This window comes from Heterodontus francisci, chromosome 6 (genome assembly GCF_036365525.1).
Source record: "Heterodontus francisci isolate sHetFra1 chromosome 6, sHetFra1.hap1, whole genome shotgun sequence".
Classification (NCBI taxonomy): domain Eukaryota; kingdom Metazoa; phylum Chordata; class Chondrichthyes; order Heterodontiformes; family Heterodontidae; genus Heterodontus; species Heterodontus francisci.
The window spans coordinates 56,958,577-56,978,785 of NC_090376.1; the positions used below are offsets into that span (position 1 = coordinate 56,958,577).

At 43.8% G+C, this 20,209-nt stretch overlaps 1 protein-coding gene across 1 annotated transcript; it reads right to left on the bottom strand.

Annotated features, from left to right (window-relative positions):
• Positions 1–10,088: 10,088 nt before the first annotated feature.
• Positions 10,089–19,729, bottom strand: LOC137371575 (putative leucine-rich repeat-containing protein DDB_G0290503). The gene is made up of 3 exons (XM_068034413.1): positions 19,655–19,729; positions 13,643–19,413; positions 10,089–10,110 (listed from the first exon to the last, which is right to left on the bottom strand). Exons 1-3 carry the CDS (start codon positions 19,727–19,729, stop codon positions 10,089–10,091), a joined length of 5,868 nt encoding a protein of 1,955 aa, XP_067890514.1.
• Between the last annotated feature and the right edge of the window lie 480 nt (positions 19,730–20,209).

The following is a 20,209-nucleotide window of genomic DNA, read 5'->3' on the forward strand; positions in this document are numbered from 1 at the left end:
AAAGGACGACACTTCTCATTTTCACCCACAAGGAATATTATGAAACCAGCTGCACTAGAAAACCCAACAGGAAGATTAGCATGTGAAACATCACTAAAAATGACTAACTTCATGCTCTTTGTGCCAGATATGACTCCAGTCACTGGAGAGTTTTCCCTGTGATCCCCATTGACTTCAGGCTTACTCGAACTCCTTGGTGCCACACTCAGTTAAATGCTGCCTTGATGTCAAGGGTGGTCATTCTCAGCTCACCTCTGGAATTCAGCTCTTTTATCTATGTTTGGATCATGGCTGTAATGAGGTCAGGAGCTGCGTGGTTCTGGTGCAACCCAAACTTATTGCAGGTTGGCTAGCCTGCCATCACTTAAGGTTCACTGCTGATGACTATGGTCTGCTTTCCCTTTTTTGTAAATGGAACACTTTCAGAATTCAGAGGTAAGAAATGTGCACCAAAAATATTTAAAGCATGAGCAGAGAGCATGTAAGTAGTTATAGGAGCCATAATGAGTTATTGAGAAAACAGGCTAGGGTGCAATGGATGAAACAAAGTCAATCTATCAGTTTAGCCATGATCAAGTCGGCGGTACAAGTTCAGAGACAATGGGGGCAATTTTCACCTTCACCGTTTGGGCAGTAATATGATGGAATGGATCACCTGCCCATTGAAGAACTTGCCCAATCTTCATCTTGTTTATGTAGCAGCATATTGTGGGTCTGAGTGTTTGGTGAATGCATAGCAGAGGCATTGCTTTGATTTGAATGGGCCCCTTTAGTCTTTCCTCAGTCGAGAAAGCATTTTCATATTTGTATAAATGATGCATGCAGGACAGCATCTATTTGATTGGTTACCTCCTGGCATCCTTGCTATTCACTGGTTCTAGTTGGAAGATTCCCTTCTCCCTCAAAAATTTCCACTTTCTTTAAGTACCCCTTCTTCAGCAAAACCTTTAAGCAAACCTTATTAAAGAGGATACAACCATGTTGTGCAATAATATTCAACCTCCAACAACAAAAAAGCTGCCTTCCTTTCAGTGCATCAACTATCTTAGAGTTAGCAGACTCCAGATTCTCTTTCCCCACCCTAAACACTATTCCCTATGCTCATGAAAAATGTGCAAGAAGCATGTGGAGTTTTTTGAAATGATTCATCCCGTTAGAATTCAGTGGGATTGAGATGTCCCTCTAGTAGCTTGGGTGTATGTGGGAGTCTTGCTGCACAAGCCATTTGGAACCATGGTCAGGGAATCAGCCCTGTCATCTATTTAACATGCACTGGTGTATTTACAATCAGGAGTTAGCTACAGACTAACAGATTCGAAAATGCACAAATAGCTGTTGCAAAATTTGGCTCCATAGCACCCATAGTTTCAGCATTACAGGTACCATTTTGTTTCAAAATGACATATGCCCTGCGCGCGCACACTTAGGTCAGGGCCCTCAGTGCCCTCAAGGAGAAGGTCCGAAGAATCATTAGGACCAATGCCACAGAGCCATTTGCATCTGGAGCTGCTGAGGCCATTGAGGATGATGATAAGTTGCTGTCATATGCACCTTCTCCACTCACTCCTCATCCTCATCCTGAAAGGTGCCATGAAATGGAAACTGCAGATGGAGTGACTGTGGAACTCATGCTTTCCCCCCACCTCTCCCCTCCCCTTATGCTGATAGTCAAGAACTGATGGCTGCTCAGCCTCCAAACAGCCATAAGGAAGAGGAACAGAAAGCCCACGAGTGTGAAGAGGAGGCACTGTCACTTGACCTTACACTCACAGCCACCAGCTCAGATACTGGCACTACACGTATGTGAGAGGCTAGTGTAGAGTTGGCATCAACACGTGGTGAGTCATTGGGCACGAGTGGGCTGCAGCCAGGCCAGAGGAACAGGTCATCTCATGTGCTAAGTTTCCAGAGGGGAAGGTCACAAATGAGATCTACTGCAGGGGACTCAGATAAAGAATTCGTTGGGACGGACTACAGGGAGAATGCTGGAGATGATACATAACTGAGATGTTTGGTGCATTGGCAGGGATGCTGGACAGTATTCAGTCATTGGCTAGAATGGAGGAGTCCATCGTCAATGTGGCACAGGGCATTGCGCAAAGCTTGGGGTCCATTCTTTCCACCGTGGAAGTGGTGATCAGTTCCATGGCAACACTGCCAGACTGACCCATGATACAGCATCTGGTGGCCACTGTCTCAGCTTCCACTACAGCACAGGCGAAGGCCTCCCGATATCTGAGAGGTCATGAGATCCCTGGTTGCTGCCATACAGGTTCAGACTGCTGTCATTGTGGGTATGGATCTCAGTGCTCAAAGAGGCATGCAAGCTCTACATCAGACCAGCAATCTGTGCTCCAGTAGATTACGAGGATTGCTGAGGTGCTGCCCTGTGGGAGTGTTAGTGGCACCTTGGAGTACGAACCTGCTGTCCTCTCTCGGAAAATGACTGCATTCATGCTCCCATCACTGCCGTCCTTACTGTTGCCTCTCAGCCAGCCAACCCAGACTGCTGCCACCCATGCTACATAGCTCTCATTATACAGATGCTGGTCACTTGTGTTTGGGTTGAGCACCAGAGTCATAAGCCAAATGTTAAGCAGATTGTCCTTGTTGCCCAGAAGCCACCCTCTGGTTTGACATGGTAGCTCAAATACTGAGGGAAGTGGACTGACACAGAATAAAGGCATCCTGACTGCCGCCAGGATAGTAGACATTCACCTGCATGATGTGCTGAGCATGGTTGCATACCACATGCACATTCAGGCAGTGGAACCCTTTGTGATTGTGGTTTATCTCAGCATTTAGACATAGCATCTGCAAAGCTACGTATGTGCTGTCAATCAAAGCCTGCTATCCTGGCAAAGCCTCATATACATCCAGTCTGCTTCTCTCTGGTCAGAGAGAACACAATGCACTCCCCTCTCCTGCCATAAAGTTTGTGGAAGCATTGTGGTGAATTGTTGGAGCAATTTGGAGGTTTTTGCTGACCACAGGGAAGGGAGAAAAGACCAGTACCTTGCATTGGTATGGAGGCAGTTGTTGCAGTGCCACTTGCTCTGCAACATGAGCTAGTCATGGAGAGGGGCAGGCAGAGAGGGAAAGCCCTGCATGGAGGGAGAAGAAGAAGGGCTCTCCATAGAAGGCCTTCCCCACATAGAGTGTTCTAGGAACACCAATCCTATTTAGGCATGAGCCAAGAGCAGTGTATTTGGAGGCTACGATTCAAAAGGAGGACATCATGGAGGTGTGCCACCTTCTTCATTGTTGACCTGGAGCCTCAAAGCAGGGCGAGGACAGCCCTCCTAGTAACTGTGAAATTCACTGTCGCCCTTACATTCAACGCCATTGGATTCTTCCAGGCGGGAGCAGTTTAACGTGCAAAGAAGCATCAGGGAGGTGACAGAGGCACTGTATTTGAGCAGAGGGTACTTCACCCTCTTCTTCCGAGTAGGGAACACTAAGATGAAATTGGCATACGGATTTGCCAGGATAGCGGGCTTCTCGATGGTGTAGGTCACACACGTGGCTCTGCGGTCCCCACCCAACGTCAATGGGGAGCGATACCACAACAGCAAGGACTACTAATCTGAACATGCAGTTGCTGCATGACCACACAAAGAATTTCATCTCGGTGAATGCCCACTATCCTGGCAGCACCCACAATGCTTTTATTCTGCGCCAGTCCGCAATACCTACCGTTTTTGAGTCTCTAAGACACACCGGAGGATGGCTGCTCAATGACAAGGGCTACCCCCTGCTTATGTGGCTTATGACAATGATGACCCAATAATCATGGGTGATTGGAATCTACATATAAACTGGAAAATTAAGATTGGCAATAGTGGCCTGGATGAGGAGTTCATAGAATGCTTTCGAGTTTGTTTCTTAGAGCAGCACATTCTGGAACCAACCAGAGAGCAGGTTATATTAGACTTGGTATTGTGTAATGTGACAGGATTAATTAATGACCTCAGAGTAAAGGCACCTCTAGGTAACAGCTACTAAAATATGATTGAATTTTACATCCAGTTTGAAAGAGAGAAGAGTGGGTCTAAGACAAGTATTTTAAACTTGAATAAAGGCAACTATGTGGATGTGGAAGCTGAGCTAGCTGAAGTGAATTGGGTTACTAGGCTTGGAGATAGATCAATAGAGAAGCAGTGGCAGACATTTAACAGGATATTTCAGAATACTCAGAATAAGTATATTCTGACTACAAAGAAAAATCCTAAGGGGAGGACCCACCATCCATGGTTAACTAAAGAAGTTAAGGAAAGCATCAAACTTAAGGAAAAGGCATCTAACTGCGTAAAGATGAGTGGCAGGTCAGATGGTTGGTCAGAAAATAAAGAATGGCAGAGAATGACTAAAAGATTAAACAGGAGAAAGAAATTAGAGTATGAGAGGAAGCTAGCTAGAAATGTAAAAACGGATAGCAAGAGTTTCTACAGGTATTTAAAAAGAAAAAGAGCAAGGAAAGTGAGTGTTGGTCCTCTAGAAAGTGAGAATGGGGAGCGAATAGTAGATAATAAGAAAATGGTGGATGAAATGAACTATAGAGGATACAAAAAACATTCCGGCAAATCTGTAAATCAGGAGGTGGAAGGAAGAGAGGAACTTGCTGAAATTACAATCACCAGGGAAGCTGTACTGACCAAACTGATGAAGCTGTAGGCTGACAAGTCCTTTGGGTCCTGATAGGCTTCATGCTAGGGTCTTAAAAGAGGTGGCTAATGAGGTAGTAGATGCGTTGGTGTTAATTTTTCAAAATTTGCTAGATTCTGGTAAGGTTCCATCAGATTGGGAAGCAGCAACTATAACCCCTCTATTCAAAAGGGGGGGGGGGGGGGGAGGCAGAAAACAGATAACTATAGGCCAGTTAGCTTGATGATTGTTGTAGGGAAGCTGTTAGAATTGATCATTAAGGAGGATGTAGCTGGGCACTTAGAAAAACTCAAGGTCATCAGGAATAGTCAGCATGGTTTTGTGAAAGGGAAATCATGTTTAACCAATTTGTTGGAGTTCTTTGAAGGAGTAACATGCGCTATGGATAAAGGGGAGCCCGTTGGCGTACTGTACTTGGATTTCCAGAAGGCATTTGACAAGGTGCCACATAAAAGGTTATTGCGCAAAGTAGGAGCTCATGGTGCAGGGGGTAACATATTAGCATGGATAGAAGATTGGCTGGCTGGCAGAAAACAGAGTATGCATAAATAGGTCCTTTTCTGACTGGAGGGGTCTGTGCTGGGGCCTCAACTTTTTACAATTTATACCAATGACTTAGATGAGGAGAGTGATGGCATGGTATTAAATTTGCAGATGACACAAAGATAGGTAGGAAAGTATGTTGTGATGAGGACATAAGGAGATTGCAGACCAATATAGATAGGTTGAGTGAGTGGGCAAAATCTGGCAGATGGAGTATAATGTGGGAAAATGTGAAGTTGTTCACTTTGACAGGAAGAATAAAAAAGCAGAATCTTACTTAAATGGAGAACGACTGCAGAATGCCGAAGTGCAGAGGGATCTAGGTGTTCTGGTGTAGGAGTAGCAGAAAGTTAAAATGTGGGTACAGCAGGTAATAAAGAAGGCTAATGGAATGCTATGCTTTATTACGAGAGAAATCGAAAATAAAAGTAAGGATGTTATGCTTCAGTTATACAGGGCATTGGTGAGACCACATCTTGAATACTGTGCAGAGTTTTGGTCTCCTTATTTAAGGAAGGATGTAAATGCGTTGGAGGCAGTTCAGAGCAGGTTTACTAGATTGGTACCTGGAATGCGGGGGTTGTCTTATGAGGAAAGGTTGGACAGACTGGGGTTGTTTTCACTGGAGTTTAGAAGAGTGAGGGGAGACTTGATTGAAGTTTATAAGATCCTGAACCGTCTTGACAAGGTGGATGTGGTCAGGATGTTTCCTTTTGTGGGTGAGTCCAGAACTAGGGGTCGCCCTTTTAGAAAAGAGAGGAGGAGAATTTTTTTCTCTCAGAGGGTTGGAACGCTCTGCCTCAGAAAGTGGTGGTGTCAGGGTCATTGAATATTTTTAAGGTGGAGGTAGATAGATTCTTGTTAGGCAAGGGAATCAAGAATTATCGGGGGTAGATCGGAGTGTTGAATTCAAAACACAAACAGATCAGCCATGATCTTATTGAATGGCAGAGCAGGCTCGAGGGGCTGAATGGCTTACTTCTGCTCTTAATTCGTATGTTCGTATGGCCCCCTTCCACCATCCCACCACATGAGGTCAGAGGGCCTTCAATGAAAGCCATGCAGCCACCCGCAACACCATGGAGGAAACCAATTGGTACCTAAAGCAACAGTTTCACTGTTTAGATTGCTCGGGGGATCTCTGCAGTACACTCCTGAGAGAGTCTCCATGTTAATGGTGGTGTTCTGCGGCCTCCACAACCTTGCAATTCTGAAGAGCCAGCTACTACCTCCTGTGCTCCAGAGGCCACCTCGGGAGGAGGAGGACGCAAGGGAGGAGACCTCATCCACCACGTGCAACTGGATGGAGCAAAAGGAATTGTGTTGTGAGGCTTCACTTCAGTTAAAAAAGTAACTTCCCTACCCCCAACCTGAACCCACATTGCCCTACAGCACATCTGTATCAGACTCCCAATCACAAAGTCCCCTTGGCCACCATCATTCAATAAAGCTCAACAGAAAAAATCTTTACTCAACAACTTTATCCAACAACACATCAAGAATCCAAAAAGCCCAGAACAAGTCAACTTGTGCATCCTCTTAGTGCCTGTCCTGCAGGTGCCTTTTTCTGGCCCATGCAGTGCTACCCCTGTGGCTGCAGCATGGCTGGTTAAAGGCTACTGACTTTCAGTAGGGGAGACTGCAGATGGCCTTGCAGGATGTCATCGAGCAGCTCTGGGTCTTCAGAACCCAGCTTCAGACTGCATTCTCCCAGTTTCTCCATGTCTGACACATCTGCTTTGATGATGCAACCTTCCGAGACAGCGCTTCTAATATTTCTTCCCTTTTCGTCAACCGAGGATTCCCCCCCACTGTGGTTGACAGGGTCCTCAACCTTGTCTGGCCCATTTCCTGCACCTCTCTCCTCACCCCTTCCCCTCACTCCCAGTTCCGCGACAGGTTTCCCCTTGTCCACACTTTCCACGCCACTAGCCTCCACATCCAAAGGATCATCCTCCGCCATTTCTGCCACGTGCAGCGTGATGCCACTACCAAACGCATCTTCCCCTCCCCTCCCCTGTCAGCATTCTGAAGGCATTGTTCCCTCCGCGACACCCTGGTCCACTCCTTCATTACCCCTAACACCTCGTCCCCTTCCCATGGTACCTTCCCATGCAATCGCAGGAAGTGTAATACCTGCCCATTCACCTCCTCTGTCCTCACTATACAATGCCCCAAACACTCCTTTCAGGTGAAGCAGTGATTTACTTGTACTTCTTTCAATGTAGTATACTGTATTCGCTGCCCACAATGTGGTCTCCTCTACACTGGGGAGACCAAACGCAGATTGGGTGACCGCTTTGTGGAACACCTCCGCTCAGTCCAAAGCTATGACCCCGAGCTTCCGGTTGCTTGCCATTTCAACACATCCCCTGCTCTCATGCCCATATATCTGTCCTGGGCTTGCTGCAGTGTTCCAGTGAACATCAACGCAAGCTCGAGGAACAGCATCTCATTTACTGATTAGGCACACTACAGCCTGCCGGACTGAACATTGAGTTCAATAATTTCAGAGCATGACAGGCCCCACTTTTTATTTTTGGCTATTTTTTTCTTTTTTCTTTTTTATTTGTTTATTTTATTTCACTTTGTTTCATAATTTTTTTACCATGTGCTTTTTTTTGTCATCTTTGTGCTTTGGGCCAGGTTGTTCTATTTTTCTATCCATTAACACCTTCTCTGCACTGACGCTTTGTCTTAAACCACACCATTTACATACCGTTTGCCTTTGCTCCATGACCTTCTGGTCAGTTATTCTTTAGTTTAGAGATACAGCACTGAAACAGGCCCTTCGGCCCACCGAGTCTGTGCCGACCATCAACCACCCATTTATACTAATCCTACACTAATCCCATATTCCTACCACATCCCCACCTGTCCCTATATATTTCCCTACCACCTACCTATACTAGGGGCAATTTATAATGGCCAATTAACCTATCAACCTGCAAGTGTTTGGCATGTGGGAGGAAACCGGAGCACCCGGAGGAAACCCACGCAGACACAGGGAGAACTTGCAAACTCCGCACAGGCAGTACCCAGAATCGAACCTGGGTCCCTGGAGCTGTGAGGCTGCAGTGCTAACCACTGCACCTCTGTGACCTTGTCCTATCAACACCTTCTCTTTGGTTATCTCTTGCCCTACCCCTGCTTTATTTGCTTAAAACCTATTATATTTCTAGCCTCTGCCAGTTCTGATGAAGGGTCACTGACCTGAAACGTTAACTCTGTTTCTCTCTCCAAAGATGCTATCAGACCCGCTGAGTATTTCCAGCATTTCTTGTTTTTATTTCAGACTGCAACACCTCAGCTTGGGTGTCAGCTGTCTGAATTGTCTGGCTGACAGGCAACAGCAAGGGCACTAGCAGAGTGGCAGTGGGGAGAGGATGGATGCTGTCATCCTCAGACAGGACAGCAGGTTCGTGCTCCATGGAGCCACTGCTGCTCCCTGGGGAGTGGGGGCAAAGGAACACTTCAGCAATCCTAGTAACCTGTTGGATGACAGATCGCTGGACTGCTGTGAGACCCTGAAAGTTCTTTTGAACACTAGTATCTGCAGATTTGCAGCCATGATGGCAGCTGTCTGAGCCTGCATGGCAACAAGCTGAAATTTGATGACCTCAGTCTGAGCTTCCCCTGCAGCACTCAGATGTTGGGAGGCTTCTGCTTGTGCTGCAAAGGAAGCTGAGACATCGACCATCAGACATTGCATCTTTGCGAGGTCCACAACTGTTCTCCTGGAGTTAGCCACCACTTACACGCTGCAAAGAATGGTCTCCTAGTTCTGTGCAAAGACCTGCGCCAAGTTGGTGCCAGATTCTTCCATGCTCCTTGATAGTGACAGCAGGCTCTCTGGCAGGCCTGCCAAAGCACCAAGTATTTCATTGTGCATAGCCATAAGCCTTTTCCTGTACGCCAGCTCATCATGGTCTTCATATGAGTCCTCTGCGGCAGAACACATGTGTGACCCCATCCTCCGGAGAGCTGGCACCTGTGCTACCTTATCCACTGCTCTAGCTGCAGGTCACCCATGTCCGGTGACTCAGGTTAAATATTGTCGGGGGGCGGGGGCCCCAAAGATGGGCCCACAAGCCGGGAGCAACCTTGCCTAGGCCGTTTCCAGGAACTCTGGCCGCACTTTGGGCCCATCCAGCAACTAATTAGTTGCCGGTGGCGCTCCTGTCACTTTAAGGGACGACAACCCACCTCCAAGAGCTGCCAGCCAATCAAGGGATAGCAATTCCTCAGTGCCAGCAGTGCCACCGGAAGCAGTGGCCTCTGCTAGGACTGCACCCAGCGATGGATGCCGCCCTTGCAACAAGGTGAGTAGGGTTGGAGGTAACTGGGGAAAGTCAGGCAGGGCCCGATGAAGTGGGTGGCAGGGGTTTCGTGATGTGGGGGTTGTGTTGCTGAAAGGGTCCCTCTGTGGGCCACAGAGTGCCCGATTAGGAGGGCGCCCCCACCAAACCGAAAGGGAAGCCATGCGGCAGAGACCATACCCGCTGCTGGTAAACTGTCAGTAGTGGCAGGAAGAGGCCCTTAATTGGCCACTTAAGCGGCATAATTCGCCCCTTGGCTGGAGGGCCATCCTGCAGCTTCCCCGCTGCTAATAATATGCCATGGCGGCAAGAAGGCGATAGGCACTCCACCCCCACCCCCGCCTTCCCATGCCATTTTACCGGCCCCCCCACCTCTCAGCCCATCCCTAGAGGGCTGGTAAAATCCAGCCCACTGTATTCAGATCCCGCCTCTATGCTACCTGCACTACACACAGTGCCAGTTTCTGAGCTGGTGGCTGACAGTGTGAGATTGAGGGCAATGTTACTGTGTCATCATTATCCTGCTGCTCTTGGCTTTCACAGTCCAGCACCACTGCCTGACTAGGTGGCAATTCTCACGTATCTGAAAGGAGAAAGGACAAGGGTAGGGTTGTGGTGAGAGAAGGGTGGGAAAACAAGAGGTGCATGTTTACACCAGCTGCAGCTTGTGTATCAGAAGACATAGTGGCATAAGGTGGAAGGGGGATGTGAGAAGGTGGATTAGGTAGCAGCACACCATCACCTTCCATGGTTTCAGCCCACCGCTGGCCATGGCCACGGTCGTAGCCACTTCAATTTGGTCAGCGCTGTCTCCTCCATGTGGGTGAGGACATGCAGTTATGCATGTCCCCCACCAGTTAGGTGTTGGTGCCCCAGGTTATGTGCCATCTTGTCCTGCAAGAGAGAGGGAAGTGTGTTAGTGACTGTGGTACAATGTGTTTAGATGATGTGGCTGTCATAGTTGAATAGCTGGCAGTGTGTACAAGCTTAGAGGTGTGTACCAACTAGAGAACAGGCCATCCTAGACTGGGTATTCTGTAATGAGAGAGAAATAATTGACAATCTAGTTGTGCGAGACCCCTTGGGGATGAGCGACCATAATATGATAAAATTCTTCATCAAGATGGCGAGTGACATAGTTGATTCTAAGACAAGGGTCCTGAATCTTAGTAAAGGAAACTGCGAAGGCATGAGGTGTGAGTGGCTATGATGGATTGGGAAACATTACTTAAAGGGACGACGGTGGAAAGGCAATGGCAAACATTCAAAGAGCGCATGGATGAACTGCAACAATTGTTTATTCCTGTCTGGCGTAAAAGTAAAATGGGAAAGGTAGCCAAACCATGGCTTACAAGGGAAATTAGAGATAGCATTAGATCCAAGGAAGAGGCATATAAATTCACCAGCAAAAACAACAGACCTAAGGATTGGGAGCAGTTTAGAATTCAGCAAAGGAGGACCAAGGGATTGATTAAGGGGAAAATAGTGTACAAGAGCAAGCTTGTGGGGAACATAAAAACTGGCTGTAAATGTTTCTATAGGTATGTGAAGAGAAAAAGATTGGTGAAGACAAATGTAGGTCCCTTACAGTCAGAAACAAGGGAATTTATTATGGGGAACAAAGAAAAGGCTGACCAACTAAATGCATACTTTGGTTCTGTCTTGAGGACACAAATATCATACCAGAAATGTTGGGGAACACAGGGTTTAGTGAGAGAGAAGAACTGAAGGAAATCAGTATGAGTAGAGAAATTGTGTTGGGGAAATTGATGGGATTGAATGCCGATAAATCCCCAGGGCCTGATGGTCTGCATCCCAGAGTACTTAAGGAAGTGGCCCTAGAAATAGTGGATGCATTGGTGGTTATCTTCCAAGATTCTATAGACTCTGTAACAGTTCCTACAGATTGGAGGGTAGCTAATATAACCCCACTATTTAAAAATGGAGGTAGAGAGAAAGCAGGGAATTATAGACCAATTAGCCTGAGGTCGGTAGTGGGGAAAATTCTAGAGTACATTTTCAAAGATTTTACAGCAGAGCACTTGGAGAACAGTGGTAGAATCGGACAGAGTCAGCATGGATTTACGAAGGGGAAATCATGCTTGACAAATCTACTAGAATTCTTCGAGGATGTAACTAGTAGAGTTGATGAGGGGGAGCCAGTGGATGTGGTTTATTTGGACTTTCAGAAGGCTTTCGACAAAGTCCCACATAAGAGATTAGCATGTAAAATTAAAGTGCATGGGATTGGGGGTAATGTATTGCGATGGATAGAAAATTGGTTGGCGGACAGGAAACAAAGATTAGGGATAAATGGGTCTTTTTCCGAATGGCAGGCAGTGACTAGTGGGGTACCGCAGGGATCGGTGTTAGGACCCCAGCTATTCACAATATATATTAATGATTTAGATAAGGGAACTAAATGTAATATCTCCAAATTTGCAGATGACACAAAACTGGGTGGGAGAGTGAGATGTGAGGAGGATGCAGAGAGGCTTCAGGGTGATTTGGACAAGTTGAGTGAGTGGGCAAATTCATGGCAGATGCAGTATAATGTGGACAAATGTGAGGTTATCCACTTTGGTAGCAAAAACAGGAAGGCAGATTATTATCTGAACGGCTATAAACTGAGAGACGGGAATATGCAACAAGACCTGGGTGTTCTTGTACACCAGTCGCTGAAGGTAAGCATGAGGGTCCAACAGGCGGTAAAAAAGGCAAATGGTATGTTGGCCTTCATAGCGAGAGGATTCGAGTACAGGAGCAGGGATGTTTTGCTGCAATTATACAGGGCCTTGGTGAGGCCACACCTGGAATATTGTGTGCAGTTTTGTTCTCCTTATCTGAGGAAGGATGTTCTTGCGATGGAGGGAGTGCAGCAAAGGTTTACCAGACTGATTCCTGGGATGGCGGGACTGACGTATGAGGAGAGATTGAGTTGGTTAGGATTATATTCGCTGGAGTTCAGAAGAGTGAGGGGGGATGTCACAGAAACCTATAAAATCTAATAGGACTTGACAGGGTAGATGCAGGAAGGATGTTCCCATGGTGAGGGAGTCCAGAACCAGGGGTCATAGTCTAAGGGTATGGGGTAAACTATTCAGGACTGAGATGAGGAGAAATTTCTTCACCCAGAAAGTGCTGAACCTGTGGAATTTGCTGCCACAGAAAGCAGTTGAGGCCAAAACATTGTATGTTTTCAAGAAGGAGTTAGATATAGCTCTTGGGTTTAAAGGGATCAAAGGACATGGGGCGAAAGCGGGAACAGGTTACTGAGTTGGATGATCAGCCATGATCATAATGAATGGTGGAGCAGGCTCGAAGGGCTGAATGGCCTACTCCTGCTCCTATTTTCTATGTTTCTATGTCTATGTTTCTATGTGGGTGTGAGGCTTGTAGCAGTGCAGGTTGTGAGATTGAGGTGAGGCTATGAACGTTAGCTTGAGTTGTGCTTGATAGAGAATGTTGGTAGGTGAGGGAAGGCAGGTGGTGAATGGAACAGTGTGTGAAGCTAGTGATTTATGTGCAAGGATATGGTATTTGAAGATGCATTCACTGACCTTGACCCCTCATGTGAGGTCATTAAATTTCTTTCAACACTGCATTTGGGTCTCCACTGCTTGCATTGGCAGTGATAACTATCTGCTTCCACTGCCTTTTCAGTGTCTGCCTGGAGGTACTCCTGGCCTCTTGTAGGTAGACTTCTCTCCTCCTGTTCACCTCTGCACCAAGGTCTCCAGTCCTGCATCAGAGAAACTTGGAGCATGCTCTCTGCCCTGTTGTGCTATTTTCACTCTTCTTCCTCCTCAGAGACTCTCACCCAGCCACTTACAGCATCTGCTGCAGCCAGAATGTACCTCCTTTTTCAGAAGTTTAGGCTGGCTTTAAGTAGTGCAGGCTAGCTTTAAGTACTGTTAGCCTCGTGCTGACTAACAGCGAATTTAGCACTGGGCTATATGCTAGTATCATTTTAATTAGCAGGCAGCATGAATTTTGCATGCTATCTGAATCGCAATAAATGGGCACAGGTTAGTCGTGCATCGTGATCCCGCCACGCATTTTTGGGCCTTATCCAATTTTACCCCCCGAGGTCCTGAAACATTGTTAATTCCTACCTCTGATTAATGTGCCCTATGTCCTTAAGATCTTCCTCTGAAAGTTCTGTCTCTCGATCAAAGGGAGTTACTATCTGCAATTCTTTCTCTTCCTGATTATTCAAGGTAACCCCATTTACTTCTTGAATTCTTTCCAATGGTGATACCGCTATTCCTTGTTGATGGATGTCCTCAGTATGTACTACTGGAGTCCTATCACCACAAACTGATGCTGCTTTTTCAGCATTAGAAGGCTCTTCTTCTACTTTGGCCTGTAGCTTGCAGTCTGCAGCCAGCTTTGCTTCTTTCTTCATTTTGACATTTTGTATGATTTCCAGATCTTCCATATTGTCAAGTGATTCAACTGTTCCCTGCAGCCAATTGTTCCTTAATTCAATATCAGCACTGTTCCAGTGGATTTCACACTGAGAGGTAGCTTTACTTGAGTAAAGATCTTTCTTATCAAATATACTTATCAGAGCAGGAGCTAAAACATCTTTCTTTTGTTTGATTTGTTGATGCCTGTCAGTGACAATGTCTTGGAAGTTATTTATTGCTTCATTTATTGTTTTGTGCTGGTGGGTGCTGAATATGGTAGACCTCTCAGTTTCTGGGGGGTGCAGTTGGTCTTCTGAAATTGATCTTTCTAGTTTAAGTATGGACACTTCTGGAACACTTATTTCTCCTGAAAGGTTCTCAACTGCCACATCCATTCTTTTCCTCTCTTGTAGTGCCCATGTAAAATCTTTCTGACTGCCTGGTTGAACTACATTTTTATTTAAGTACACTTTTTCTTCCTTAGGCTCATTGTTAATCTGAGAGTCTATGAATTCCAATGTCCCTTCTGCAAGACCCTCAATGAGTAAGTGAAGATTTTCTGGTGAATTCTTCTTCAATTCTTGTTGACAAATATTCTCAGAACAAGGCCCCTCAGTCTCAGAATTCTTTAGTAACACAATACTGAAATTGTGTTCCTCTACTACTTCATCTTGCAACCTACCAGTTGTCTCATTCAGCAGAATGTTATAATTTTCTGTGTTCATCATGGTTTCTTGAAGTTTTGCATTACTGTCCTGAAATTCTTGACCTGCTTCATGAAGATGGTTGTTCTCTGTATCGACCTCTTTCAGTTGATATTTCCGACATCCACTTTTATTTTCAAAGTTTGAGACTACAACTTCAGGAAGCATTATATCTCTGTCCAGTTCTGCAATATTTGCTTGGAGGTTTCTGTTACTGTTCTCAGGCCCCTTTAACTTACCTTGCAGGTCAATGGTTTTTGGTAAATCCTTTCGCATTGCTTTGTCAGTACAGCATCCCCGGTTCATTTTCATTTCATCTTTTAACTCAGCAATTTTAAACTTCAACAGCTTTTCTTCTTTCTCAAGATTGTCATTTGAAACTTGAAATGTTGTATTATCATCTGGCAGATCTATGATCACTTCCTGGAGACCATTATTCTGATCTGCTAATATCTTGTTATTGCTTTTCAGATAAACCTCCATTTTATTTGAGGTGTATTGCTCAACATCTAGCATTTTTTTGAAGTGAGTCCTGTTTAATTCAAGCTTTTTCTTTTCTTGTTCAAGGCTCTCCATTTTGTTCTGTTTTTTTTCACTACAGTCCTGTAGTCCCTTGATTGTCTCTCGCTGTTGAATGTTCTTTAAATCTAAGGCTTTACTATCATTCTTTTCTTCAGGTGTCTGAACATATAAATTTAGATATTTTTTACTCTCTGGGCAAATATCGGGCTGTGCTGTGGAGTTATCTGGGTTTGTTATGTTATGTATGTGGTGCTCAGTTTCCAGTGGCACTGACTTACTGTATTGTCCCTCTGAGTTACATACACTACTGACCTGAGAAAAAAAGATCTTTCCTCCAGACTTATTAATGATCTTCTGAAGTTTCATATTGTTATGTGTCAGCACATTTAGCTTTCCTTGAAGCTGTTGTACTTTTATATTAGCTTCCTTTAATTGATCAGTTAGATCTGCCACACTTTCCCCTAAGTACATCTGTTGTTTTTTAAATAGGTTTTTAAACTTTGATAGAGACTCTGTAAGGGACTGGTTTTCTACCCTATACCCCTCAACAATCAACTTATATAGACTGTTTCTCTCTTCCAGCCTTTTTATTTCTTCCTGAAGTTTAGTAGTTTCACAGTCCCTTCCCACAGGCTCAACATCATTTTTAACTTGTTCATTGAAGCAGTGTTGCTCTTTAAGATCACTGAATATTTCATCTTCTGTGACTTGTAGCACTGATTTATCCACATCAACCTCTTCAGTTCCACTTTCATCCCATAAATCAACAAAATCTTCTAACTGGCATTTCTGATTTTCAAGTAACTGGATTTGGTACTTCATTTGAGTTTGTATTTCACAGCCATGTATTTGTTCCATAGAAAGAATGTTCTCTTTTTCGACTAGCCTAATTTCTAATAAGTTCTTCTCTTCCTCATGTTTTTTAACAGTCTCTTTTAGTTCTTCATTCTTCTCCTGTACATCTTTAATATTTTTTTGAAGCTGCTCTTTTTCTGCATCATATTCCTTTTTTTGGATCTCCATTTGAACTGCAAGTTCACTAGAATGAAATTCTTCTCTTGCAATCTTTTTCTTCAGTTCAACAACTATGGCATCCAGGGAGAGTTTTTCTTCATCCTGGAATATAACTACATTTTTATGGTTTAATAGTTGTTTGCATTCTCTTTCCTGAGGATCAGTAATTGTTGGAATGCCTTCACAAAATGTATTTTTCTTCTGTACCTCACTTTCATTAATGTGTTGTTGTATTTCTCTCACTTTTATTTCCAGTTCAGACACCATGGCTGTCAGCAGGCATTTTTCTTCCATAAGATTCTCAATGTATGCCTGAAGTTGTTTGTTATTCTCTATCATTTCATTGGGCATTTCTAACAGATGATTATTCTTAAAGACTGCTAATGTAGACTGATTAGTCATATCTAGTGTATCATTTCCAAAGCAACATAGCAGCTCATCTCTATGTTTGACTTTTGCTTCAGAGTAAACATGGTCTACCATTGTCTCTGCTTTTTCAACAGTATTCTGAGACTCACAAGCTTTAGTGGTGTTGTCTCGAAGTTCCCCTATTATGGTCCCTGGACAATTATTCTCATCACAATCTGTTGTCTTCTTTTGACTTTTTATTTGTGTACCTTTCTCATCAAAGCACAAATTTTCTTTGATATGCTTGTTCATTGTATTCTTAGGAAGCTCTTTACCTACTTCAAGCTTCTCCATGCCCTTTATGAGTTTTATATATTTTTTCTGCATTGTTTTACTTTTCTCTTGCAGACTATTACTGCAACTCTTTGCACCCAGCTGGTCATCCTGCTGAATTTCCACATTTAACGTCTCTGATTTTAACTTAGACTGCAGTTCAGATACTGTGATCTGTAGCTGGACTTTCTCCTGATCAAGTATCTTAATTGTTTCCTTAAGATCTGTATTTTCTGTAAACAATTCTGATAACATACCCTGCAGACTTTTAACCTGGTTGATATATACCTTCCACTGATGGTTTACCTGGGCTTCTTTTTCACTAAATTGAAATTCTTCCTCTGCAAGAATATTTTTGAGTGCAGCAAGTTTGACATCTAACACTCCATTCCGTTCCAGAGACCAATTAATTGTTTCTTCAAGTTTCATGTTACTACTCAGAAGGTCCTTTCTTGATTGGTGCAGTTTTGAAATTTCAGAGTTAGCTACTCGTTGCTGATTCTGGATTTGAGCTTCTACTTTATTTGAGAAGGACTTTTCCTCAGCAAGTCTTTTATCCAGTTCAAATATTTTTTGTTTCAGGACAACTTTCTCTTCCTCATGTTTCTCAAGTGTACATTTATAATCCTTCAACTGCTGAACAATTTCTTGAAGTGTGCACTCCTCTGTATTTAACAAGCCCTCCTTTTGTAATTGTATTTCACTGAATCTGCTCTCTAGATCAAAAAATGAAGCCTGAAGTTGTTTGGTCTCAATCCCAATATTCTCAATTGAGATCTTAATTTTCTTGCTAACCATTATCACTTTAAGGATTACTTGTATAAGAGAACTTTCCCTGGAGGCTGGTAACATGGTAATAGGTGATGCAACCAGGGTTTCGAGCTCTGGAGTAGAGATCTTTGTTTCGCTATAATTTTTTTTTTCCTGACAGATTCTTGGATGTTGGTTTTGTGATTTTCTTATGTCAGATTTATAGATCTTGTCTTGTAATTCTGAAATGTTTAGGCTAAAGTGACAGCTATTTTTCTTTAGTTCCATAACAATCTTGTGAAGACAGTTGATTCTTCCATGTAGTTTCAAAATGTTGTCTTGAGCTTCAAAAATGCTTTCTTGCACCTGCGAGACTGATACCTGAAGTCTGTCCTTCATGGTATCAGAGATCTCTAATATACTTAATACTGCTTGCAGCTGCGATGAAGAAGCTTCAAACTGGTGTTTCCTTCTTTTAGTTTCCACAGTTACAGGTTGGGGTCTTGCATCTTCTTGCAAGTCAACATTAGCAATCCAGTGATGGGTTACATTATGCTGCACTTGTGAAAAATATTCTGTTAGACTATTATTCTTCTTTGCAAGTTCATAGATTTTGGTATTTAACTGTGCATTTTTTCCCTGTAGGTCCTTGACTAGGAGCTGAAGCTGTCTGTTTTGTAATTCAGCACCCTCTAACTTTAATAGCTTACTTTGCAATTCTGAAACGATTGTTAACAGTTCATTTTTATAGTCCTGAAGGTCACTGTAATTTTTTTGTAGATTAGCATTTTTGTCTTCAAGTTTGATGATAGTGGTTGTACCTTCATTACTTTTGGCCTGAAGTTCTAAGATCATGAGTTGAAGCTTTTTATTGTCAAACTCAGCAGCCTCACGTTTACAGACGTTTTCATTTAGCGTTGAAAGAGAAGCTTCAAGCAGTTGCTTACTTTTACAAAGTTCTGATATTGTGGCCTGCAACTCCCAGTTTTCATGTCGTAACTTCAAATTTTCCTCGGTTATATTATTCTGCAGTTCTGAAAATGCAAAAAGCTGACCATTGTGAGCAATAGCTGCCTGCAGTTTGAAATTATTTTCCTGCAGTGCTGAAACAAAAACCTCAAGTTGGTATTTTTTTTCATCAAGTTCTGAGATTATGGTTTGCATTTGTTTACTTTCTTTGTATAATTTTTCCATAATATCCTTAACCTGAGTGACATTATCCTGCATTTGTAAATTTAAAGTTCCCTGACAGCCTTGATTCTTATCTAAGTCCATGATCATGGTTTTCAGCTGATCATTCTGTTCTTGTAATTTTAAGATCCTGAGATGAAGTTCCTGATCTTCAGTTCCAGCAACTACTAGTTTACAAAGCTTGTCTCGGACAGATGCTTCCATTGGGTTAATATTGGCCTGGAGCTCCACAATTATAGAGTGAAGTTGTTCATTTCTCAAATGTAATTCAGAAATCATAGACTGCAGGTTGCTGTTGTCTTCCTTTACCTCATGTACTGCAGTTTTCAAATCGCTAATAGACTCATGCACATCAGACACATGGCTCCACATCTTGTTATTTTTTTTAATCAGATCTGCGACAGTAGATTGCATCTTTGCATTCCTTTTCTGAAGGTTAGTGTTCTTAGTTTTGAAATCATGCATTTGGACATCTGCATCCAGATTAGTTGTGGGAAATTGATCATTTACCCTCTGAAGCTCTTCAATAACTGTTTGCAACTGTTCATTCTTCCTGTTTAGTTCAGTTATTTCTACTTGCATTTCACTGCTCTTCAACAATTGATCTTGGAGCTAAATTAATAAAATAAGAATGACAAAAGATTATGTATAAGATAGCACACTGATGAATATCCATAAATGGCTCCTGAGCAATCAAGTCTATCCTCTGCAGCCATCAGTGCAATATTACAGGATGCCAGCTAAGCACAGTTGTAATGAAGATTGGGCATTCACTTGGCTAGTGAATCTCCACCCTGCTCATTCAAAACTTTGTGCCCACACCCTACCCTGCAGCACCGCATGAACCCATCACCATTTGCTCACTAGTCGACATTGGCTCCGGTTCCCCAGAATCTAGAACCATAGAACCATAGAACCATAGAAACATTACAACACAGAAGGAGGCCATTCAGTCCGTCGTATCCGTGCCGGCTGAAAAAAACTAGCCGCCTAATCTAATTCCACCTTCCAGCACCTGGTCCATAACCTTGCAGGTTACAGCACTTCAGGTACATGTCCAGGTACCTTTTAAAAGAATTGAGGGTTTCTGCCTCCACCACCATTCCTGGCAGTGAATTTCAGACACCCATCACCCTCTGGGTGAAAACGTTTCTCCCCATGTCCCCTCTAATCCTTCTACCAATCACCTTAAATCTGTGCCCCCTGGTAATTGACCTCTCTGCTAGGGGAAACAGGTCCTTCCTGTCTGCTCTATCTAGGCCCCTCATAATTTTGTACACCTCAATTAAGTCACCCCTCAGCCTCCTTTGTTCTAAGGAAAACAACCCTAGCCTATCCAATCTTTCCCCATAGCTGCAACTTTCAAGCCCTGGCAACCTTCTTGTAAATCTCCTCTGCACTTTCTCCA

What these genes read in the sequence shown, in the direction of transcription:
- LOC137371575 (XM_068034413.1), bottom strand. Translation starts at nt 19,729, where the DNA reads ATGTTTCTATGGTTCTATGGTTCTATGGTTCTAGATTCTGGGGAACCG. An exon ending in TGTCGACTAGTGAGCAAATG is followed by an intron (nt 19,414 to 19,654) that starts GTGATGGGTTCA and finishes TTATTAATTTAG; the next exon opens with CTCCAAGATCAATTGTTGAA. An exon ending in ATAGGGCACATTAATCAGAG is followed by an intron (nt 10,111 to 13,642) that starts GTAGGAATTAAC and finishes TTCTCCTTTCAG; the next exon opens with ATACGTGAGAATTGCCACCT.